The sequence below is a fragment of the Hyalella azteca genome, unplaced genomic scaffold, assembly GCF_000764305.2.
Source record: "Hyalella azteca isolate HAZT.00-mixed unplaced genomic scaffold, Hazt_2.0.2 contig4670, whole genome shotgun sequence".
In the NCBI taxonomy this organism is placed as follows: Eukaryota; Metazoa; Arthropoda; class Malacostraca; order Amphipoda; family Hyalellidae; genus Hyalella; species Hyalella azteca.
This window is the reverse complement of record NW_025934881.1, coordinates 63104-89700: the sequence shown is the minus strand read 5'-3', so window position 1 is coordinate 89700 and position 26597 is coordinate 63104. Positions and strand designations below refer to the sequence as shown.

Below are 26597 nucleotides of genomic sequence, written 5' to 3'. Positions count from 1 at the left end.
GAAGTCGTGCTACCAGATTGTATGATAAATCACTTTTACTTGCCCGGCAGCGAGTGTTGTTAATGGGAACCGCTTAACGCGGTGGATTCTACTGCGTTAAAAAATAGTTTGTACCAATGACGAGTAAGCGAATATAATACAATAAGAGCACAATACTTCGCCAGCAAACTTTCATGAGGAAAGGATAATTCTGTCGAACATAGTCTCGGAAAAAATTCCTGAAATTCATGCTGCCCAAGTAATTTAATATCCTAAAATAGAGATTTGAATTACTCTTTACTGCTAACCTACCTATCTCGAGAACAATTCGTGCCCATGTGAATGAAATCGGTGAGGATATCTTAATCCTTTCTTTTTCGTTATGTCCAATTATAACATAACATAACATAGTGCAATCGGCGCTGAAGTGTAGGTCTGATGTGGCCTGTCGCCAATTCCTTTACTTTTTTGCCTTGTGCACAGAAGATCTAGAATCATGTTATTTGACCGGATCTTTTCAGGACTGACGATGGTTTGAAATGGCTACTATATAGACTTCTACCGGGTTCGATATGGTGCTAGGCATTTCAAGTCTGAAAATATGTTTTTCCAAAACTGTATCTATTATGTTCTAGAACGCGTTCATACTAGGAGTAGGAGCGCCACCGATGTAATCAGGGAGGCTATTCCACATGTCGGGATTCGAAGCGAGAAGAAATGTCGCGTGGAGAAGTTGCAGCGCAGTTTATTTAGTTTATAGCCGTGGCCCCTGGGGTTGGTTCTTGCTTCAAATTCTAGTAATCCTTCGGGAACCTTGTATGAACCATGAGTATACTTGTATACTTCAATGCGGTCCCTACGCAGACGTCGATAACTGAGGCTTGGAAGCTTCGTAATCTTTAATCCTTCTTCGTATGACTTGCCCTTCAAGCCTGGAATTATCCATGTTGCACGTCTTTGAACATTCTCTATTGAATTTTTGTCCTTTTCAAATCTCGTTGACCAAACAACGTTTCCAAACTTTAGATTCGGGCGCACGACAGCAACAAACAACTGCTTCATCGTTTCGGCATCTAGGAACTCGAAAGAGCGTCTGATCAGTCCAAGTCGTTTATTTATTGGCTTTATTAACTTGACCTTCAATATGCTTAGAAAATTTCAACTCATTGTCGCTATTAACTCCTAAATCCTTTTCCGTTGTCGACTTCGACATCATCACTCTGTCGTTGCAACCGCGTCTTCTCATACTGTAATCTTGCTGTTCATTATTCTTGCCAAGGTGGATAACTTTACATTTGTCAGCGTTAAAACGCAGCTGCCAGTTATCAGCCCAGTCAACCAGCCTGTCAAGATCACCTTGCAACTGTACTTTTTGCGACGTATTCTTCACTGTATTGTACACCAAAACTTGTAGAGTTAGTCATTTTATAATTTCTAGCGGTAAACTTCAGGAGAGCTATAATCCCGCACGTGTGCGCGGTCAAAGGTTGTTTGTTTTACTTATATTTCCAAAATAACCTTCCTACCTGGATCCAACTACAGACTCCATCAGCCAATGTTGAAGTAATCTTCACACGTTTTCCGTTACACTGGCAATCATTTTCGATTCTGCACGATAGTTTGTAACTGCGGATGTAAATAAGGTGTGAAAGTCTTGATTAATTATATTATTGTTCATTGCGATTGAAGAATGATAAAACTGGCCGTGCAATACTTGGACATAACACTTTTCATTGAAAGGTTCCAATAAAAAATAAGCGTGATCTACAAATACAAGTCACACATGTATTTTTCGTTTTCGAGAATTTATTACTGAGGATTTATTTATCGACTACATATATAATTATCGTACAATGATTGCGCGTTTTGTCTAAGTAATTAGACAAGTTTTAACGTAAAAAATCCCAAACTTTTAACGTAAAAAATCCCAAGTTATCACAATTTGTAACTAATGAAATTAGAATAATTTACGGCCTAACCAAAGATGCGGATTGAAGTCAAACATTAATATTTCATACGGGCTTCCCGTGCAATTATTCATCCAAAACATAATTCTAACTATCGCGAAATATTTTAAATTAGGCAGAATCTGAACTGTATTTATCACTACTTCAAAGAGCGATGACTTTATATTCCTAATCGCCTAATCATAGAAATTTAGTGTGGAGGGAGACATCGCAGTAAATAAACTTATATACTCAAATTTACGTATAGAATAGAATAGAAGTGTCGCCACTAAAGAAATAGGCCCATTGGCCTGTTCCCGATGCTTGAAATTTTTTGTGAGTTGATTCACAAGGGATCCGGCCTTTGGAACCCGATCTTTCCATAACTGACGAGGGAGCGCAGCCGTGAGCCGTGGGTAACAAAATTGACTCGTAAACAGGCCCTGGGCCTATCGCCAACCATCAGCAGCAATATCTACACATAGCCTCAGATCAATGAGCTGTGGGTAAATCCGGCTAACACTTAATCCGCTGTGCACAACACAGCCACTGCTTCACAGCGCCGGAGCGCAACAGGCCCTACCGCAACAGGCGGCGCAGGTTAGGTTAAATTACGTTAGGAGTACCTAGCTGTTGCGGTAGGGCCTGTTGCGCTCCGGCCAGTTGTGCTCAGGCCTGTATAATGCGCTGCGGCCTGTGACTGAACGGCGCTGTTGTGGTGGGCGCTTTGTGTCATAAGCCGTGAAGATGCCCGGCAGCGTTACGCTCGGGAAGGTGTATAAATCGCACTGTCTATCCACCCACTGACGATTGATTGAGATAGCTGCTGAACTTATTGCCTTTTGCTAGGCATTTTACGATTGATCATGCTAGTGAATACAAATTAACCATAATTTACCTATTAGCATGATAATAGCGCACGTTATTTTCCTCGTCTTCATGGAATTAAAAAAAAGGTAATTGCCTCAGCTATAGAGAGGCGTACCAAAGAAGTTTAGGACGAATTAAACAGCAGAATAAAACCGGTTTCGCGGCGCGAAACCGGCTAGTGGCAGCTTGGTAACTGGCAAGTTTATAAATCATCTAGATACCTACCAGTTTATAACGCCCTGCAGGTGCGAGGCTGTATCCAATTTCAAGGTAACACAAAGCCACAGAAAAATCGCCTGGCACTTTCAAAGTAAATTGTGCAGAGTGAGAGTCCTGGTGTAATAACTAATAAGACATTATTAGACATAAGTGGTCATTGTGCGGCTCCTTCCTGGGCTGACCTTCAAGTTCAAGCCACTTGAACTGAACTTGAAGCCAACAACAACAATTTAAATTTTCAAGGGCATTTGCATTTTTTACTTGGTTGTCAACGTTCTTGCATTGCTATCCAATTTTTTTAAGTTTGTGTGTTTTGGTAACTGTTTGCTATTAAAACACATTACTCTTTTCTGTATCATTATCATGTAGGCCTAGCTATGTACTAACTTGTAGCTAAGTAGCTAATTCTTGAACTTGAAAATGATGCCTGTCACGCTGTCAGGTGAGTCACTCAGGTCAGTGTTCACTGAACTGACTGTTCAGTGACAGTCAGACTCGGTTAATTGGGTTGCATGCCACTAATGCCAGAATCAGCCTACTATTAGGCTCATTCAGCTGGTCGAGCTGGAGCCTGGAGGCAAGCTTTGCCCAACTTCACACTTTATTCTGGGTTCTTATTTAATTCTGTGGACTGTGGTGAGTGTGGTCCATGCACTTCATGGGTTAGCATGCTAAGCTAGACTAGAGGAGAGCAGCACAGCCATAGTGGCAAACCAGAGATTTTTTAGAATTAGTTCATTTTTAACATCCTCATTTACTCAATATTTGAACCAATTTCTTATGTATGATAATGCTGGTATCCATGATACTTTACTGGTCTACTTGGAGGATTCAAAATTGAACTTGAGTGAGAGTCTAAAAAACTCTCTGCTTTGCCACTATGAGCACAGCACCCTTCCTGGTCTTCCACCCTGTAAATTAAAAATAAAAGCCATAGAGCTGTCAGCCGTGCACCCGTGCCCGCATTAAGAAGGCATTATATAGTCGCCAGCCACCACCTTGTTGCTTCTTAAGTTCTTCGTTCTTGGTCTTACTTGATCAATAATACTCATACACTTCTGTTAGCAATTAGATGGGAAATGATTCATCAAGCAAGAGTCTTGCAACTTAAAATGCTGATTGTTGTTTACAACCTTATTACTCTACAATTTCTGAGGTTCTATCACTTCAATGCTCTTTTGATCTTGCTGGCAAGTTATGGTTCATTATTTTTATTATAGTAGATTGTTTCCAATAAATGCTGTTGACTTAAGTGCTGGTGAGTGGTGCAATCATGCAATGTTAGCAGCATTGAAATTGAGAGTACAGTACAGGCAACTAGGCTACACTCAAGACTCAGGGTAGAACCCGGTAGATATGTTATTGACGTCTTTCAAAACTTGAAACATCTCACATTAATGTATTTTCATGAAATGCCATCAGGCATCAGCAGGCAGTTTCTTACTGAATGATGGCCATGCTACATTCTCTTCTGTAATCTGTATCATTATTCATTATCATGTATGATGTATGTAACTTGTAAGTAATTCTTGAACTTGAAGATGAAGCCTGTCACTGACAGTCAGACTCTGTTGGGTTACATGATGGAATCTAGCCCCATCTACCAATACACATTCACTTCACAATCTGTCTGTTTCTGCCTGAGATATAACATACGCTACTACAGTACTACTATATATGTCAGAGACTTTTCAAAAATAATTGTGTATAAAAGCAAATTTAATTTTAATCTGCTACAGAGTACAGATCTAAAAATGGACATGATGGATATGATGTTAAATAACCTGAATTGAATGTTATAATTATTTTATTTTAATTATGATTATTTAATAGTCCATTTTTTTAACAAAACTGTATCATTGATTTTCAGATATAAATTTCCTTAAACGCTGCAGTCCTTTTGTATCCATTTTGTATGAAGTTTAATTCTTCGATGTGTCCCCTGCTAAGCCTACCCCCATCAGCAAAGTTCCACACTCCAGGATTAAGCGCCACTTTGCACCAGACTACCAAGTGGCTCCACATGACACAAGAAACTCATGACCATCTTGCCATAGCATTTGGTTGTAACTTTTGTTTTTCTAAATCTTTATGAAATTGATAGGTTTGACTTGAAGTTGTGAAGAGTTTTATTTCTATTTAAGGCTATAGTCAAGTTCTGTTCTGGTTATTAGGATACATTTATTTGCATTATCAAGAATATAACGACTGAAAATTGCATTAAATATATCTCTAACTTCTACTATAATGGCTCTTGTCAAAGCCAGTTCTATCTTGTTTCCTAATCTTCCAGCTCTGAAGAACTTGAGAACTAATTCACGAGTTCTCAGTCATGCACTCTCTATCACTACAAGTTGTAGTAACAACAGCAATAATATTGAAAGTAGAGTCACTAATAAAGTTGTCTTCATTTCCCAATCAACGGATGTTTTCTCAAACCTGGCACTTGAGGCTTGGCTATACAATCACTGGAAATTTGATAATAAAAGATTGCTGCTGCTGTACCGCAACTCACCCTGTGTTGTGATTGGCCGACATCAAAATGCCTTCATGGAAGCTAACTTGCATTACCTGGAGAGTGCCAAAGTTCCTGTTGTGCGACGGCACAGTGGTGGGGGCACTGTCTATCATGATATTGGCAACCTCAACTGCTCATTTTTTACAGATCGCAAGAGGTAATAAATCTGTATGTTATTGTCCTTGGACCTTCATCATAGCATTTAAATATTATATCATAGATATGAATTTGACACAAACCTACCCATTTGTTAGGTTCATGAGCATTTATTACTTTTTATAGAGCAAAAGATTTTCATATTATAAAATCAGCTGTACAATTTGCTATTACTTTTACTTTGTTGAAAGTTGCTAAAAATTACTAACAGGTTTTTAATGGTTATTTGGACATTACTGCTTGAACATTTTTAAGCTAATCAGCTGTTTTGCTTCTTCCTAGATGCACCTTGATGCAACATTTTGTTGATCAATCTTGTAGAAACTCATCATCAATATTTTTGCTTTCACAGCTACAACCGGCGCTACAATTTGGACCTGATTTGTAGAATCTTGCAAACGCAGTTTGGCTTGCCAGTGACTGTCAACTCGAGGGATGACATCATGTTGGCTGAGAAATTTAAGGTCAGTGAATTGAAAGTGAAGTTAAGAAAGATCTTTTGCAGTGAGTTTATTGAGTGGGAACAGTTAGAAGGGTTGCACTATGATACACAACCAATTCCAAAGTGACTGCTTTTTTTATAATTTCCTTCTCCAAATCAACATCATGAGAAGAGTATATTTATTTGTAGCAACCAATGCTCCTAAATAGATTTTATTTGTAGGTAGTATTCATTTTTTTTTGTTCAATGTTATGTAGTGTAAAATGCAAGTATTACCACATGCCAGAAGCTAATATTTAGTATTAGTACAAGCTTCTAGTGCATTGGATTCCAAATGTTACTTGGTTACAAAAATTTAGAGGACTTTTGTTCCCTTGTTGTTGATCATTGCCAAGAACAGCATCCATTATTATAAATTTTTCTATTGCATTTGCAAATGGATTTGTTTGAATTTACTGCATTAAGTGCAAATTTGTTGGATGAATATGTGCAGGTGTCAGGGTCAGCTGCCAAGCTTGGCAGGTGCACTTCATATCACCACTGCACTCTGCTGGTGGACACTGACCGACTGCAGCTCAGCCTTGCTCTCAAGGGTGACAAGGTAAGAAGACACTTTACTACTTTACTACCATGAAAATTATAAAGCTTTTAGGTATTGTACTAGAAGACAAAATGTATCCTCTCCATAGCTTCCTTCACCTGCAGGTAGTAAAATTGTGATAACTATGTTCAGTTCAAGGGTGCTTTAACTTCCATACATATTCATAGGAAAGGAGACCATTTAACCAGTAAGTAAAGCAATAAATCTTGCAATTGAATATGAAAACTTTGTCAGTTTCATTAAATTTTTCATCACAGGATATTAAAACTACAGCGACTTCGAGCGTGCCATGTGCTGTAGGCAACCTCAGTGATGGTGGGCAGAAAGGCGTGTTGACGGTGGAAAAAATGATGGACAGCCTTGCTTGGGGCTTCCTGGACGCCCCCCTACCTGGGGAGGAGGAATACTCACGACGAGCTTCCAGTGGCGTCACGCTCGTCAATCCCCAGGATGACTGGTTCCCAGGTCCAGAGGGGACTGGTTGAAATTATATATATGCTGTGCTATTTCTGATGTATTGGTTGCAAAATTAATTACGTTTAAGCAATGGTTTTAATTCTTGAATCAGTCAAAAATGGGAAATTATGCCCATTAAAATTCATTGAAATAGGAGGGTTAATTTACTGTAAACATTAATAAAATGTTTACCAGTTTCTATTAAACCACTTTTGTCTGTTTGAATGTAACTTGCAGCCACATAAGCTTTTTTCATTTGCAACAAGCTTTCCATTCTCTGTTGTGTAGAATTTAGGTTAGGAGCCGAATATTGTTACACCAATAGATGCCAGCTACAGGAAGGTTGCAGGTTCTAAGAATGTTTAATGCACCTGCTAACCTATTATCTATTTAATGCTTAGATCCTCCTAACAGCTTGAGTAGTAAGGTTATCAACTAGTTTCAAGTTTATTTGCACCATTTTGTTTCTTTGTGGGTGTCATCTAATGGCCGGTACTGTTTTGCTTAATCCAGGTCTCCGTGCAAGTCCAAACTTGTTATACTGCTTCCATATGGCATACCTGGTGTGAGGATGAGAACAATACGTTATCATTGTTTCTATCAGTCTTGGTGGCATTATAGTTTACGATTTACTGGAAGAGAGAATCGACTGATATTTAGTTTAATTTTTTTTCTCATTGAATTGTAAAAAATTGCTTCTATTATTTTTAATTATAATGTTTTTGCAGGTCTGGGCGATCTGCGAGCCGAGCTGCTATCTTGGGATTGGTTGTATGGTAAAAATCCACGCTTCAGCAAAACCCTGGAGCTTCCAGTGCCAGAATATTTGACTTCATGCAGGTCACGGGTGCTTGTGACGGTGAAGTGCCAGCGCGGCGTTATTGAAGAAATTGTTGTGGAAGGCCTCCAGGATATTCATGAAGATGTTCAGAAGGAGCTGAAGAATTTTTACGAACATGATCTGCTGAACCTGGTGAGAGACACTCCGTACTGCAGCGAGCTGTCATCTGTGCTCACCAACCTCGTGCATACATGGCGTGCCCCTGACAACGCGGGGCAACCTCTGCAGCTCTGATGCTTTGCGACCCATGCAGCTCTGATGCAGCGCAACCTCTGCAGCTCAGACGCTTTGCGACCCATGCAGCTCGATCTGATGCAGCGCAACCTTTGCAGCTGACGCGGCGCAACATCGGCAGCTGATGCAATGCAACGCAACATCTGCAGCTCTGACTCGACACAATTTCTGAAGCGACGCAGCCTCTGCAGCTCGACGAAACGCAGGCTCTGGAGCTCAGATGCGGCGCAACCCCTGCAGCTCTGAATTGTTGTATATCCAACAGTTCTGAACGCGTTGTCTTTTGCAAAACTCAAATTACTCCCTCTCCCTACTTATCCATGGTCATTGGTCGAGTGATCACTTGAGTAACACTTGTAAACTGCTTCGTGTCAAGAGGATCTTACTTGAGTCTAATTAGTTTTAAATTTGCATAATTTGTTGTTTGTTTTAAGGCTTGATAATTTGTTGTCTTCCAGAATGGTGCTCTGAATAAAAAATAATTATATACTTTACAATTCAATTTGTGAGGTTATTAGTTTATGCTACGGTTAAGGATCAGCTGTTGCAACCAGTTACAATTAATTATAATCTAATTCTATAATGCACATTAATCTACGTTTTGCTTCATTTATTCAATGGCAAGGGATGGTTTACGTGAGTTTTGCCTCACCATTTTGAATGATATTTATTCGCCCCCTTGCTCATGATTCACTCAGGCAACTTGTGCGGGGTTTTTGGTTTCGTGTGGTATTTTATCAATGCTGGAGCAGGTGTTTTTTGGGTTTAAACTCTAAGCTGTCTGTTATCTCTTTCGTCTACACTTCATTCGTAATTATTCTTTTTATTCTGTTCGCATGTTTCCATTCTATTTGGATACTGACAATTTTTCCCATCCAGGGCAGGCTATTTCCTTATTGCTGCCAGTCCAAGCTGGGATACAACGTTTCATCCTTCACCTTTCATTATCCCGCGTTAACTAAGGAAATTTGTAACACGGCCAAGTATTAAACTTAGACACGCCCCCCTCCGTATCTTTCATTAGTAGTGGTTAATACATGGATGGCGTTCAGAAAAAATTGAGCAGATCGGAGCTCATGAGCGTCAAGTGAGTTATTCTGAAAAAACCCTATGTTGATTAAGAGTTATGCAATTGAAGTGCCAATACACGTTACTTTTTTATTTTTGAAGTTTTCAATAGTCTACTGATATGCTAAGTGTAATATAAGGCCCAAGAGGGTGCCTTGATTTATAAGTGCGTGCCATTAATCGTTATTACATTTTTTGGAGAACATTTATTTTCAATCTCCTTGAACAACCTGTGAAAATGGATAACCTTGCGAGGTTACTAGATCCTTCACTTACTGTCTAGTTTGTGACGTCGTACAGGCAGAAATGAAACATCATTGAGAATTATATTAAATGTAATATTTACATATCACCTGTGACGCTGCGTCAATAGAAGCAAGTTATTCAATTGACAAAGAATGAGACAGCAGGGATATTCCAATTACTCCGTAACGCAACCATGAAAACAGCTAGAATAGAACAATTTTATAACTTTCTCGGGAGTTTTACTTGCTTTCCCATTCTTCTTTCTCCTTCCTCTCAAACTCGACCTGCTTCAGCAGTTCGGTAAGGTAGCGACCCTTGCTTATTTCCTGTAACAAACGATTGATATGGATAAATATACATGAAATTGAGCTATTAGTCACGAATTGGATCAAAAGGAAGCGGCATCTCGTGCTCCCATACAAGCAATTATTTGAAGCCAAGGCGGACTTTTTCTTTCATTTGCCATCATTTCTATCGTTGGATCGACTGGTTATTTGGCGTGAGGCAAAATATGTAGTCCATCTGGCCTTTCTTATGGCATAATTTAATCACAAAAAATAAACGTCAATAGCCACTCCAACCTAGTTTAATAGTGTTTCTTTAAAAAGAAACTAAAAAAAGATCTAGGTATAATAGAAGTGAAATTTGCTGCATTTCGTTCTTTTTCTTGTTATGTAATCTAACCAAATTTATTGTGATGCAATAAAAACTAATTTATTCCTGTCATCAGCCATTCAGGTCAATGCATTCAGTAGGCTACATGATGTACTGAATACTCTAGATTAAGCGACGAGCGAGAACAATGTGAACATGTTTTACTTTATATATTTGATTCACTCAAATAGTGCATAACGTGAATGGGTTTCAGCTCAATAATGCTTTGCTAGCATTAAAAAAAAACAAAGTTTTATTAGCTAGCGCAAATAAAACACAAAGTTAATTACCTAATATAGGTTCAACAAATATGAATACCTGATCATAACCAAATCTTCCTCAGACCTATTATTGAATTTACCATAGAAATACGATACCTAAATCAAATGCGACTCACATCTCGATACTTGGGTAAATTTTGGGTTTCAAGCTTGGAATAAAAATTAGATTACATCAAATATTTCATTAGTAAGACGAACTACTGAGCACCATCCTGCCCCTCCTCACCTCCTCATACGTGTGCCACTCCTCCTTGGGCAAGACCCGCTTGGTGAGGTCGAGTTGTATGGCGCGCTGCAGCCTCCACAGCCGCTCATCTTGCTTCTCTGCGGGCAGCCGCCGGATGGCCTCGGACACGTCAGGCGTCTCTTGGTACAGGTCGTGCAGGTACAGACCTGTGGGCAGCTATAGGTCACTAGTGGCAGGTACAGACCTGTGAGACAGCTTTAGGTTACTAGNAGCTGTCTCTTATACACATCTAGATGTGTATAAGAGACAGCCCTATCATTGGTCAAGTCACCCCGTCATTGGCCAAGTCACCCCGTCATTGGTCAAGTCACCTTGTCATTGGTCAATTCACCCCATCATTGGTCAAGTCACCCCGTCATTGGCCAAGTCACCCCGTCATTGGCCAAGTCACCCCATCATTGGCCAAGTCACCCCGTCATTGGCCAAGTCACCCCGTCATTGGCCAAGTCACCCCATCATTGGCCAAGTCACCCCGTCATTGGCCAAGTCACCCTGTCATTGGTCAAGTCACCCCGTCATTGGTCAAGTCAGCCCATCATTGGTCCAAGACACCCTGTTTTACAGTATAGCAACTGGTTTGACATTCCATGCTATGTCAGTAAATATATATATACTTCACTGCAAGCACTGTGTGTTTAGCTAAATAAGATTTCTGCCAATACATTCACAAACAATAGTCATTACAAAAAACTGATACATTTCAAACAATATTGACCTTAACACTTTGATGCTCGCCTCAGTTTTTCCAGTTTGGTCCAATTAGCACAGACATCATAACTATACCCGGCACAATAACCCCTGAACGCAAGGAGACGTCAATGCAGAGTGTTTTTACATTGGGTTGCGGGAAAGATGCACCATTTGCACCAATTTTAAGCAGGTATATGAGTATTTTGGACCTCCACTGTTTCCATATTACATAATCTTTCCAAGACATATATATATACGGCATTGGATGTCAGCCTGTTACAGTCTTGCAACAGCCGTGTGAATGATCAGGTGTGTGACTTTTAACCGTTGTGTTACTTCTAAAGTATTATTTATGCAATTAGATACCACCAATTTCTTTTTATGGATATAGCATACTTTCTAATATATATAATTTCATATTTTTTTTTCACAGAATATTTTTGAGAAATCACGCAATTGTTATTTGGCCTATACCATGAGTAAACGTAAAGCTTCACTTACTAATGACCAAATAGCAGCCTTATTAGCAGAAGGTTCTTCAAGTGACTCTGACAGTTCAGGGTTGAGTGATGACTCGGTTGCAGACTATTTTTTCGGACTATAAATAAAGCATGATGGGGGTGTGCATTTGGACCAAACTGGCATGACATCTATAGACGTTGTCGAGCATCAATGTGTTAAGGACAAATACAGAACAGTTTTAAAACATGAACCTACCAATAAAAATGAAATAACATTATGTTTACATTTTTCAGAACTTTGATTGTCAATTCAAGACAGTAGAGATATGAAGCCAGAAATAGAAGTGGGCACAGAAATACATAACAAATTATAAATTATTTTTGACATACCAGCATGCAAATTCATTTTGACATCTANTTTTTTCCTACTCCCAAGACAGCAATGGACTACTACAAGCACCACTACTTCAATATAGAAAAATATTCTCCTGTTAGAACTCACCGTATCTGTTATATCCTGACAGCTTAAATGCCCATCGCCTCAATTGCTCCCGCACTGGGCCTGGGTGAAGGAAAATATCTCAAATAATTAATTAATACTGTAATACATCCTCTAGCTACTACTACTAGTTATAGTGGCTTTATTAATTCAATACCATGTCAAGAGAACATCATTCTTTTCTAGGCCCTAAAGGAATTTAGTAATTTACCATGGCAGTGCATTTCTAGAGTATTATTATATTTCACAAAAAGATTATCATGATGTCTGATGCAACAGAACATAACTAAGGCACAATCAATGCTCCTCCTCCTATTACTATTAGTGCAACATATTACTTTATTGTGAACTTGCTTCATGTTCAACCTTCTAGTAGTCAGCATTACTTGCAGTACTAGACTACTAGGTATATATACTTGGCAGGCATGCACTTATATAGCTAACAGGTCTAATAAAATCTATCAAAACAAGTAATCTATTTTGCAAATAAAACATGAGATTTCTAAATATACTGGTACCTAATTCTATTAAAATTGAACTGATTCTAAAAAATTTCTGGTTTGTTATCATGTTCAACACTCTAACTTATTCAAGTGCAGTAGTTTAAACTTTAAACAGGGTCAGGGTGGCTACTTATGCGTCAACACTCAACAGCGCCATTAACAATTTGACGGTAGCACTCAGTTCAGTAGCGGTATCAACAGGCCATCTGCTTTCAGCAGTGATGACAATTGATAAATCAAATATGTATTTTCTATTGACATTTGACAGCAGGCACGAATAACAAAACCATAATTTTTCACTCGAATGCTACAGAAAGATTGAATTATTCTGCAAAATGTTATGAAAACTTCTTTAATAATTCTTACTTAGAGTCATAACAGATGCCTTCGCAGCGACCGCCATTCTTCAGTTTTTATTATCAGCAACTCAGCTGGAACGGTTTTACACCAATTCCCTCGATGTTTACTTCACGTCTCCGAAGAGTTGTTGCCAGAATGAATTTGTACCCGTGCGATAAAACTACTAGATAATTATATCGGATAACAAAATTTGAGTGCATAACGTGCATAAATGAATGAATAGTTTTAGAATTGTTAGAAAATAACAGCGAAAAGGTTAAGAATTTTATAATGCATGAAGTACATGTATTATTAGTCAATACCAGTAAAACATACTAATAAGCACCTGACATACATGCCATAACTTCTGGAACTGCTGGTGAAAAATTTTCATGAAAATTGCAAGAAAATTTGTATCTTATACGAGTTTACAGTAATCATCGAAATACAGTACGCAAGGAAATCAGTTTGCGATTTAGATAACCAAGCACTGTCGAATTAATTGTATTTTTAATCATCTGCATTTGTTATGCACGAATTTGTTATGCACGAGTATCCTAGGACAAACTTTCTATTGAATTTCTGGCATAAAAATATTTTTCGGAACACAAAAATTTAAATTGTATATGAAAAGGAGCCTTAATTCGTGAGTTATTAGTTAATATTAACACTACAAACAGTGTAATGATGTAGTATGAAGAACAAAAAATTATATTATCGAGTGTTCATCTACAAACAATAATGAAAAATATTTCACTAACCTTTAAAATTGGTAAGTGATTTGATTTACAAATCGAAGAATGTTTTTATGCGTAATCAAAGGTATACCGGTCAATGAATTTGATAAACCAATCTGACACCTAATAATATGAGAAACACAAAGGTTCTAAACAAGGAGCGTCGACAATATAATAATAAAATAATTACCGATGTCAGCATCGCAGATTAGGCCACTACGCCGGTCTCCGATACTGAACGCCGATCACTTAATAGCTCACTGCTTCTGTATCTACTGTGCTTAACCGACTTAAATTGTCACAGAAAGTTTGGCTCGAACCCGCAACTCACTGCTCCAATCCTGGCACTATAAACAGTAACATTTCAAGTCCTGACATCTCAACGACATTTCAAGTCCTACAATGTATGGAAATATTGGAGAATCTCCGATTCACCGAAACAATTATGACACAGGTATAAGAGCATCAACAGTCTACAAGCGAAGTACCGGGGTACGACCAACATCAACACGATGAGCAATCAGACGTGCAGAGATTATAAAGCCGATAGTCAGATTATGTTATTAAATTTAAGTTGCGAGCACGGTCGGGCTGTCACAAATGTGGATGACATCACAATCATCCAAAAGTGCGGCCGTTGAAAATTCGACGTCCATGAGGAACGTGACATATATATTCAGACGAGACGAAAGTGCAGTCGTGAATCCGCCGAACGACAACATCAAGACACTAGACAACAAAAGGATGTCATTGATCGATATGGTCACGGCGTGACAACCGTGCCGCTACACGGGATCGAGCTACGGATCAATGTTTCCATGCAAAAATAGGAGAGCAAGAAAAATTATGAAGACAAAAATTGAAAAACTTTAAAACCTCACAGGAAAGAAAACTTAAAACTAGATACCTTTCATTTATTAATAAATTCATGTAATGTTCCAAAAACACTGTTGGGAATTCGTTACGTCAATATACTAGTCAATACGCCGTTCGCTAACGCCATTCACCGATAACGATTGTTAATCTACCTGACAAAGAATAGACCGCTACAATCCAGAAATAACTTCCTCGTACATCAACCGGAAACCATTTGTGTGCATCGTACGGACCTGTCGCTCTCACGGAAGTGCAGCCAAACACTGATGGATTACATCGGCCGCTGGAAGAGGTGAGCGCCATGTAGCGTTACGCGGCACCGAGTTCACTTGATCTGTTGTAGCCTTAACCCCGTAGTATGGGGCAAGGCCGCCGGCGGACGCTGCAGAACAACGCACAATGACAATTTCATTATGCGTTCCCATCAATTTCAGCATAAATTGGATATAATTGTGGTCATTTTTTTATTTTCCCGAGTGACCAGAAAGAATTGTGCCTTATTCATTGTGCTAATGACTAATGTAATGTTTTCGCGCTAATAACTACAACTAAATAATTAAAAGAAGTAAACATTAAACTAAAATAATCATAAAAGTCCGCGTTAAAAGCTGTGAAGAATGTTCTAAAGTGAAGGTGAAAAAATGTTAATTAATATAATGGGGACGATTTCCATCGAAAATAGCGCCAGTCTCTATACATTAAACTTTGAGCTGTTTGTTTTGACGACTCATCAATTTAAAACGTGTGGCTTATTTGTCCATTGCCATTCTGACAATTTACACTCCATCTACGAAAATAGTTAACACTGTACAATTTGTGCATTGTGTTTTCGGACTTCTAATAAAATCAATGTTTGAAGTTTAGCGTTATTACTCAGATTTTTGAAAGCATTTGGTTGTCAATCCAATAGTTCCAAAAATTAATAACTTTTATTTCCACCCACGCCGGAATAAGATGGGGGTTTGTTTATAATAATACGTACCCTAAAATAAATAACCTAGAATATAGTACATAGGTGCTTTATTCTACAATATACTGGCTTTGTACTATATAAATGATCTTGGGACACAATAAATAAATAGATGCACAAGTAAACAGCCAAATTAAAAGGTCTGGGACAACGCTCAGTTAGCCGAGTGATTCAATCGAATGCCCACGGTTGATTGAAAATTACATTTCATCTTAATGAGTTTATCAACAATCAAGAGTACCTAGTTTTCAAATATAGAAAACAACAAATGCATCAATTTGATTATTATTTTCCAAAATGCGTGCTTTCTAAACTGGTTGACTTCAAGGCTGGCTTGTATTTCGAATCTATTATTTGCAACCAACATTAACTGTGTAGATGGAGAAAAATTCCCACAATTTAAATTCAATTTCTCACAGTAATTACAGTCTGGAAACTCTTGGTTGTTAAATTGTTACTCCACTCATGATGAAATTGTTGTGAATGAACAGTTACATGACGCAATGTAAATGTTTACTCCCACTCATGCGCTACAGTCATGAACGAGCGAGTAACAGGCAGGTGTTTTTTCTAAAGAAAATATTATATTTTTAAATATTGTATTGTATCATTGTGTTGTGGTTGTAAAGAAAATATTGTATTGTATTTTGATACCAACAAGCATTAGAAAATAAGCATAGATAAAATATGTCGACCAACTACGATAAATATATTATTTATGAACTTCCAGCAAAATGGAAGCAAAAATAACGCCAAGGACGATTCTCAGTCACATTTCATTAAAGCAGGCAGAGTAGAATTAGTTAATTTATACGTATAAATTAAAGTATATCTACTATATTTATAAATTAAATGAAACGAACTTGCATATAAATAAAGCTCAACCCAACAAATGTCATAAGAGGGCTAAGAATCACATAAAATTTATTGATTTCATTCTATCTAGCCAATAGTTTTCCTGGCACTTCTTAAGTTTTGGATTTACTCCAAAGTTGTGTTTCCAAAATGTTTTGCACTAAAGAGTACAGAACCTGTTACTTATAGGACAATTATTTTGCTTTTCCTGATACTTCACCGGCATATGGATATAATTAGCATAGGGTACAGAGACAAGAGTAGGTCTATACCGCTGCAGATGATTACAGCCTGTCGATAACTGTTACCCCCACACAATCTGATGATAAGGCATTGGAACAACCGTTTGTAATATGACACTGAAACTGTAGTCATTTATGTACTTTGCTGTATCGTTTCTAGAATGAATTAAATAAAATGCTCCGATTAAATAAATTCTCTTCGTACGCTTCCTTAAAATATGTTCTTGTCATGAGACAGTATTTACGAAAGGTCAGAGGCAAAGTTCAGCAGCCTGACTGAGGGTTACAGGTTTGCCTGAGTCATGCCGCGCTCATGAACACATGCAGCTTCACTTCCGCCATCGGCTTCCGCAATGTCCTGGTGAACGATTCTCCTGAACCGCCAGCCCGAGGAAGGCTAATAATAGCGTGAGCATTTTATTGTGGATCCCGATGACGCAGTATGGAGCGTAGCTCCTCGCGGTTGCATCTGGGATGGAATTTGGTATATGGGATGGCGTAAGCATTTTATTGCAGATCCCGATGACGCAGTATGGAGCGTAGCTCCTCGCGGTTGCATCTGGGATGGAATTTTTTCCTATATTTTTAAAGTTGTTTCTGGGATGGAATTTTTTCGAGCTGCGGAATGGAGTCGATATCGAGTAAATATCATGTTTAGCGGCCCTGCTGCTATTTTGATTATAATGGTTGCACGTAAGTACTCAAACTTGGAGCCCAGTTATCGCATTTGATTGCAATGATTATGTATGAATGTAAGTTTGCAGGATTGTTTAAGTAAAAACTAGTTAATGGACATTAGTTACAATGTGGAATTGATTGCATGACATTCAGGCCAATAGTTATGACTCGAGCAAGCACGTCCATTGTTTTTAGTGCACATTATAACTATTTTAACGAAAATGTTTATGAATAGGCTATGAAAGAGTCCGATAGATTTTTAACGTTCGAAGTTACTATCTAGGTTTGTTAAGATGCTTCTATAAAATTTGAAATACCATCTACATTCTAAACCTTGGTAAAAGGAACAAACAATACTGTTGTTCAAATGCATGAATTTTCAATACAAACTAAGACATTACGCCTCATCTCTCTTAGCCCGATCTTTCATCCATCTTGATCCGTGGTCTCGAAATAGATGTCGGCAGTAGATCCTGCAGTATTGGCTGTTTATAAAGATAGATCAAACTAAAGAGAGCTCGACTTGCTTCTCTTACTAAGAAGTTAATATTGTCGTTCCTTAATAAAAACAAAATGTATAAAGGGTACGATAATGGATTGGTAACTATAATAATTACCTGTTTGATATTGAGTTACCATAATATCAGAGCTGGGCAGTGCTACTTTGAAACGTAGCGGCCGCTACCGCTACCGCTACATGCTCTAAATGTAGCGGGCGCTACCGCTACCGCTACACCCACTAGATTGTAGCGAGCGCTACCGCTACCGCTACAGTGAAATGTAGCGCCGCTACATTAGCCGCTACAATGGCCAAAATTATTGGAAATCTCTAAATATTTATTGTTCTGCTATTGGGATTTACTCATNCATCAAGATGTGTATAAGAGACAGCCTTAATAGTATTAAATATTATTTAAAAACCAGCATGATACATACATAATATAAATTACAGAATAAAACTGTACGAAAGATTTCGGTGTAATGTTGTCAACCTCAGCCTGTTACTAGTCTCAACATGTTAGTTGTTACTTGTTAAGTTGTTACCACTTACAGGTATTTTTTCATGTTTCAGTTTGCTTACAGTTATTTATACACAGTTATTTTTATGTTTCAACTTCCCTACATGGATGTCTACTTTAATCTACCAATCACAAAAATAATCCACATATATTCACAAATAAAAGACTGATTTATATATGTATATGTGGATGATTTTTGAGATTGGTAGATTAAAGTACACATCCATGCACGGAAGGTAAAAAATAAAAATAACTGTAACTTTTATTTACTGTATCTAACCCGTACTAGTTCGGTTAGACTAATTGCAATAAAGTTGCATTGATATGTTTTGAAAATGTTTTATTGTCATTAAATGTTTTAAGTAAATCCCAATAGCAGAAAAATAAATATTTAGATATTTTCAATAATTTTGGCCATTGTAGCGGCTAATGTAGCGGCGCTACATTTTACTGTAGCGGTAGCGCTCGCTGTAATCTAGTAGGTGTAGCGGTAGCGCCCGCTACATTTAGAGCTTGTAGCGGTAGCGGTAGCGCCGCTACATTTCAAAGTAGCGCTCCCCAGCTCTGGAAGCTGCCGCGTCTGTAAATTTTCACTGGGGGCCACTGCATGCGCGTTGCATTGACGGCTTTTCCGCACACGATGCGGCTAATGTTGGAGTTGTGTCGATAGGGCGTTTCTTTTATACAAGAAACCCTGGCAAAATTAAAAAGGAAATGAAAAAGTACCTGAGTCTCATGCAGCGCTCACTAACTAAACGAAATGAGCTTTACAAATATTCAGTGTTCAAAATTCTTGAAGCCACGGATTTGCACAAACAATTAAAAAATAACTTGGAAAAAAGGTATCCTATTAATCTAAAGATTGATTAAGGCTCTCAATTGCTTGATTAATTTTTTAGGTTTTGCCTTCGAGTGCAGTGTTGGCTTCATGAAATTACAATCGTGCCGAAACTGTCAATGTGTCGAGAAGAAGTCAACGTTGAAAAGAAATCAGCCAGTTTTCCTCAGTACAGTTGGAAGTAGTACGTCTTTTATTAGCTTGAAATGCTTCAAACATCTAATCTTATATTTTCACGCCTGATATACGTAATATATTTTATCGATAAATAACTCTGAAATGATAATTAACAGTATATATTTCTAAATAGAAATCTTACTTTATCAAACCTGGAGAAGCTGGAGACGACAACCCCTCTTGACGGTCTCTAAATTGAAACTAACGCGCAAAAAAGCAAGCGGAGAATATTTTCAAGTAACATCTCTTGGAATGACGCATAATTAAATAATTAAGAATTCATTATTAACATTTTCTATAAATGTGTTATGATCGGTTCCGTAATGTCATAAAACAATATTGTAAATTAACAGAAAACAATCGAAAGTTTTTTTATAAAGTAAATATGACCACATGATTGCACTGACAGATTTGAACAATATAAAACCTATGATGGCCGTCTTACTTCTCTAATTATAAACAATTGTGATGTCAAAACTTTTGTAATACAGTTTACTCGATTATCATATATATAGGCATATGAGACTAGATAATTGAAGAAATATGAAATGAAAGTAATAACATTCATGATTAAGCAGTGTGTAGTGCAAAATATAGACTATCAAATGAGTCAAAGAATAGAAAACACTAACTCCTGAGTCAAAGATAATATCTATCTTAGTCTTAGGTTTTACCGAAGAGCCCATGGGTGTGAGTGTTTGTTTTCTAATTTCCTAACTTTAAATTAACAGTTACATCTAAGCAATACCAAGAAGAAAGCCTACTAGAATTATTTACGGCCTCGTATTTATTCTAATTATAATCCCTAAGCGCTTAAATATTCGTGGTACCAGGCTTCAAACACGAACTCACAAATTTTGACAAATATGTTTATGAGATAACTGTGTTGGTAGACAACCCAAAACGTTAGAGATAGGCATATCTTAAAAGTTAAAACAGAATCGAACATACTCGATTCATTGGGTGCGATGATTTCAGACACATCTGATATATCCTCGAGGGGCAGATTAAGCTATAGTATAGTAGTATAGTATAGTATCTTCGGCATTTAAAGAATAGGCCTGGATAGGCCTGTCGCCGATTCTTGTACTTTTCTTGACTAGACTGGCCTTTTGATCAGATCTTTTCAACGGACGGTAGATATAAAATAGCTTAGATCAAAGCTATAGATGAAAGAATACCTCTTAAGCCACAGAACACATGTAAATGAAACTTCGTACATAAATGTATTACAATATTATGCTTTTAGTTACATCGTGAACTCTCCTTCAGATTTCGCCGAATTTTTTCATTCAAAGGCCGCAATGCTGACCGCGGATCACGCTCGTAGGTAGTCTGCCTACCGATCAGCTATTTATGATGAACTGGGTTTCAGGCTTGAAAATTTGACTATATTGTAAGTTATTAGAAAGAAGTTAATATAAATAGAATTTATTAATTTTCTGTGACGAGTCGGGTCACTTGAAGAAATAAACAGTTCTCTACTGAACGTTAAGAAAAGATTTCGGGAAAAGTAGTAACCGGATTTTACTTACTGGCTAACAGCTTTATGTATCTCAGATACTGTCATGATAGCTAATAGTCGAGAAGCACAGTGCTGAAAGCTATCACAGTACTGGCCGAAATTCGTAATAATGGACAGGAAGGAAGAAAGTACATCTGGCAGTCATTCAATCGGAAAACCTGACGACATAATAATGGATACTCAGGAAGAAGAAGCATCTGGAAGTCGTTCTTCACGCGGAGAACCTCTTGAAGGCGGCCCCTATTATTTCCCCTTTAATGCACCTAAAATTTTGGTGCCCGAAATTCAAGGATCCCGGCCAGAAGAACCTTTTGAACTTGACCCCGCGTGTCGAGAAGGAAACGCTCACCACACTCTCTTCCAGATTGTGAAGCAACAGCTAATCCATGAGCATGATGGAATAAAGGAATGCTACGAGATCGTGGAAAAAAAGGAAATTCGTTTAGATGAAATGGACGAACACCGGGTGCGGAAAATCTTTCATAGATTCAGAACCCAAGGCCGCCCAATTTCGAGGGATGATCTGTGAAAGCGGACCAGAAGTGGAGGAGTGAGGGATGCGCGATCTTGCGTTGTCAGTTTTCGGTCCCGGTTATTTTCTTGTGGAATATTTTTTGAGCTAACAAAATTGTCCTACAAATAATGAAGCTGTTCAATTTTGGCGCCACAGCAATACTGCCTCCTCAATATCGTGAAATAAAGACATTTTAGTACGTCAAAGCACGTTTGTTTCATTAAATCCTCTAAATCGTTTTTAATGTGTAGCCAACTGATAGGAACTGCCACGATAATACTGTGCAAAATTATAAGGTTGTAGAAGACCCTTGTATTTAGGCTGACATATCATAGTAAAAAATTGTCTGATCATGAGTGCCATTGTCTAGCTCTTTAGAGCGCAAGAAAATATGTCACATTAAAAAAGTTGCGTTTCCGTTCGAGACAAATAAACCAGGATCATCAATGATTGTGTTGCAGACATCCAGCAATAACTGATGACTTTAGCCGGGTATTTTGGAAGAATTTACAAATGCTTAATCAGGAAAGCGAAAGGCAGGGCTCAAGTGATTATTAAATGCCCTTATCGGGCACATGGAGATATTCTGAAATAATAATAATATAGCAATCGTAAGAAAATTCTGCGCCCGGTCTGAGGTGGCGATTGCTGCAATCGTTTGTCAATTTTTGGCTGTCACGAAGCAATCATTGATGCCTGCTTGGGCAATTGTAATAACAGAGCAAACATTGTGTAGTTATCCAGGAGCTGAGGCAGAGGTTAATGAGAATAAATATTATGAGATGTCATGCAATGTTGTGTCAGAGTATAGTGCATCCACTGACATTTGCGGACTCGCGGTTATAGCCAACTTTAAAACGTTTAGTTCTCTTATTATACGTACGGTGTCCAATAGATATATCGGGGAGGCGAGGAGTGCGGTCAAGCTGTGTGGTGACAGGAAAAGCCGCCAGCAGACTAGTCACTAGGCATAGATAAGCTGACGACACACATCAATATAATATAAATTATATATATATGTATATTGTATATATATTCATATAGTTTGTGAGCTCTGACCGCTTAATCTCTTCAAAACTCAAGCCAATAGTCGATAAATAAATAATGAAATGTTATTCTCACTCATAGCAATTTTTCTGCCTCTTAAAAGAGTAAATTTGTAAATCAGTACTTCTGGTAACTCATATACCCTGTGAAATAAATGATAATATAATATATTGAATGATAATATAAATGAGTCATGCCGGTGAAAGAGTTGTATAATTGAAACGAACTTATAGAAATACCAAATATTTTAATTAAATTGACGTTTTTATTAAATTAATATTTATTACTCTGAGTTTAAATTATTATCTTTTAGTTTATTGAAACCGTCGCCACGTCGGAACTAACCACATATATTGGTCACTTACGTGGCAAGTGTTGCTTATCGCAAATATTTATATACTGAATGAATGAATTTGAAAAACTCGCTATAAATGGAAAATTTGGCAATTTATTTACATAATGTTTTGAAAAATATTTTGTACATATTTTCTTAAGTCAAATTGGCAGGAAATGACCAGTCAAGCTGGACCAAAGATTTATGACTTTTCGAAAATAAATTTATTCGGTGATAAGTGATTAATTGCGGCGTAATACAGAATATTTATTGAGATGAAGTCGATCGAGTAAGTCGAATACAAATCAAAAACAGAAGCCTATTTAACACAGCAGCAATCAAGGCTGTTTATCATAACCAAACAAATTTATATAATTTTTTTTTGTGATTTATTTGGAAACACTTCCCACCTCACGAACATATATTTGATATTTTTCTAAATTCTAGCGAATGGTTTCTTAGAAATCTTACATCCACTGTTAAGACGATACTATAATAATCGTCTTACAGGGAAAAGGTATTAAATCTACCAGCCTATTACAGCTCAGGGTAAAAAATGAAGCCCGATATAGCAGGTTTTATAAATCAGTTGCCAGTTTTGGTGTACAACTGCATTAGTAATCCGCGAGCTGAAGAAAATCCCGAGTAAAGTTCCTTGTAGGCATAATTAATGAAACTTTCCACGCATCAAAATATGGTTTTGAATTGAACGGTTTGCACTTGTACGGTTATTAATCTGATATTTAATGTGGTTGCATTTTCAGTTAAATCCAAATCTGATAAGATTTTTGGTACGCTACAGAACTTACCGCAGCCGATGAATAACGTTCAGGGTCTGATCAAATACAAGTTTTGTTCAAATGATTTGCATGGACCTTAAATGTTTATCTTTCCTTAAAAAGCGATATTCGAGTCTAGAAATTAAAATTATAAATAAAATTAATACTTAACATAAATATATTTACTCAGTATTTGTTGACAGTATTAAAAACATCAGCGAGTCACTGGAATGACTTTTATTCAAAAAATTCTTCTAAAACAAACGGCAGGCTTGAGAATTGATAAATTCAGAAGAAAAATGGTTTATGCTTACATAGATAGTTAAATTTCACGGACCTACCATGATAATTTCATATACCTACCGTGATAATTTTGTGAACATGAAAGAATATTTTTTGGGCATACCGTGACAATTTCATAGGCCTACATGACAATTTCGTGGGCTTGAAAGACAATTTTGTGGCATTGCTGTTTCATGAGCTTACCGTACGTAGGCAGGGTTGATCTGGGGCCATACTTTCAAAACTCGCTAAGTGAACGTAAGTACTTACGCTTTTTTTTCTTGCCTGTGATTGGTGGATTTTGATTGAAAGGCCGTCAATGATTGGCTGAAGAACTTACGATCTCTTAATTTTTTTGAAAGTATGGGCCCAGAGAAGTAAAATGAGTAGAATAGAGCATTTACACGACAATTACAAATATGTGAGATGAATATATCCAGGGAAGAGGTAGTTTACCAGTAAGATTGATATAGTTCAGGCAGCATAGAAATTCCCCCACAAATTTCATTGTAATTCTTTTTAGATTTTCATAAAACCAAAAACCGAAGAATATGGCATTTCTGAGAGAACATGAGTTAAAATTTTGAAGAAACAACATTTTTGGTATGAGACTAGAAGACATTGTAGGGATTATTCGGTGAATCTTTCAATTCTCTCACGAAAAAAGCTTCAGAAATCTGAAATTTAAATAGAAACTAAATCAATCATTTGAGAAAAATCTTCCATATTGACTATAGTGAAGGCCCTGCGAAGAGTTCGCATGTAACGTTTCGTGGACATTTTGGTTCGAAGCGAAATGTTTTTTCGTCACGAATTCTATGGTCTATTCCATTATTAAAAGGGTTTTCGAAGTAACCTGAAAGCCATGCCAAGTCCGAGAACAAATTTGTCTTCTGCCTCTCAATAAACAATTCAATCACTTCAAAAAGATAAATTCAATCATAAGTAAAAAGATTTGACTAGAAAAAAAAATATTTATCTCACGTATCGGTAATTCAGAAAAATATTAAAAATATATGCCGAGTATAATTCAGTGTACACAAATATATTTTTAAGATGTAGCTGGCCTCGATAAAGGCTGATCATAGAGCACCCTTAGCATTCATGGAGCATATGGGGCATTAATTAAATACTTTAAAAAGCGGCTGGTAAGATGCGAATAATAATGTGCCTCGCATGTCAAGGTCATATATACCTTGACTCATTGGTCAAGGTCATATATACCTTGACTCATATGTCAAGGTCATATATACTTTGCCTCGCATGTCAAGGTCATATATACTTTGCCTCGCATGTCAAGGTCATATATACTTTGCCTCGCATGTCAAGGTCATATGAACTTTGCCTCGCATGTCAAGGTCATACGTACTTTGCCTCGCATGTCAAGGTCATATATACCTTGCCTCATATGTCAAGGTCATGTATACCTTGCCTCATATGTCAAGGTCATACGTACTTTGCCTCGCATGTCAAGGTCATATATACCTTGCCTCGCATGTCAAGGTCATGTATACCTTGCCTCATATATCAAGGTCATACGTACTTTGCCTCGCATGTCAAGGTCATATGAACTTTGCCTCGCATGTCAAGGTCATATTTAGCTTGACTCATATTGGTCAAGGTCATATATAGCTTGACTCATTGGTCAAGGTCATATATACCTTGACTCATTTGTTAAGGTCATATGTACCCGGCATAATAGGTCAAGGTATACCATGGGTGTTCAGCTATTAAAAGGATGCCAGTGAAGAGCTTGACCAATGAATGAAAATATTTTGTGGCTTAAAACCTAAGTTTTTAACGTCTTGGCACCGCTGCTTGCCTACGAGAAGGTCGGCTGCTGGGTTCCCTTTTGCCACACAGGTTAACGAACTCAAAACAAACTGTTAACTTATACGTACATGAACTTAAGATTTGTGTGTGAACTAAAAGTATAAAACAATGTTTTTATACATATTGAAATATAATGAGAATAATGCTGAGCTGGGAACAGTGCATTAAGAAGTACAAAATGAAGATTTCGCTCTAAAGCAAGCACCATCATGAAGATGAAGAAGAAAATATGAACACGGCGCCGAGGTTTATAAACGAATAGTTATGTAGCCGCGCTATAACGTGTTGTTGTTTCCTCTCATGTAGTACAAGGGTAAGGGTAGTACAAGGGTAAGGGTAGTACAAGGGTAAGGGTAGGTAATTTCAAATTTGACTTGCACTTTACGTCGTCTTTTTTTAAATTATGGGACCAAATAAATATAGCAGCATTGCATGAAACCATATTATGAAGAAATATATGCAATTTATTAAAGGAAATACGAGTACGACATGTGATCTACTGACCTCCAAGACACGTCCATCGACGACCGGACGTTAGGTTATCGGAAGGCGCTTTGCTATCCTCGGCGTCTGCGGAGACTTGCTTGCGTTTCTTTTGCATGACGGATCGAAGATGTAGTTTAAATTTTGGAATTAAAATA

The 26597-nt window shown here is 37.6% G+C and overlaps 2 protein-coding genes across 3 annotated transcripts; one reads left to right on the top strand and one right to left on the bottom strand.

The window, feature by feature from the left end:
* Window positions 1-3031: 3031 nt before the first annotated feature.
* Window positions 3032-9533, top strand: LOC108677109 (lipoyltransferase 1, mitochondrial-like). Of its 2 annotated transcripts, XM_047880118.1 has the most exons (6): window positions 3032-3065; window positions 4885-5689; window positions 6041-6152; window positions 6624-6731; window positions 6989-7196; window positions 7916-9533. In XM_047880118.1, exons 2-6 carry the CDS (start codon window positions 5262-5264, stop codon window positions 8260-8262), a joined length of 1203 nt encoding a protein of 400 aa, XP_047736074.1. In that variant the 5' UTR covers window positions 3032-3065; window positions 4885-5261; the 3' UTR covers window positions 8263-9533. The 2 variants fall into 2 exon arrangements, with proteins under 2 accessions (XP_047736074.1, XP_018020751.1); XM_018165262.2 differs by lacking the exon at window positions 3032-3065 and having other exon boundaries at window positions 4842-5689.
* A 114-nt stretch (window positions 9534-9647) lies between these two features.
* LOC108677110 (cytochrome b-c1 complex subunit 7) lies at window positions 9648-13401 on the bottom strand. The gene is made up of 4 exons (XM_018165263.2): window positions 13278-13401; window positions 12412-12471; window positions 10738-10904; window positions 9648-9902 (listed from the first exon to the last, which is right to left on the bottom strand). Exons 1-4 carry the CDS (start codon window positions 13312-13314, stop codon window positions 9816-9818), a joined length of 351 nt encoding a protein of 116 aa, XP_018020752.1. The 5' UTR covers window positions 13315-13401; the 3' UTR covers window positions 9648-9815.
* Window positions 13402-26597: the final 13196 nt, after the last annotated feature.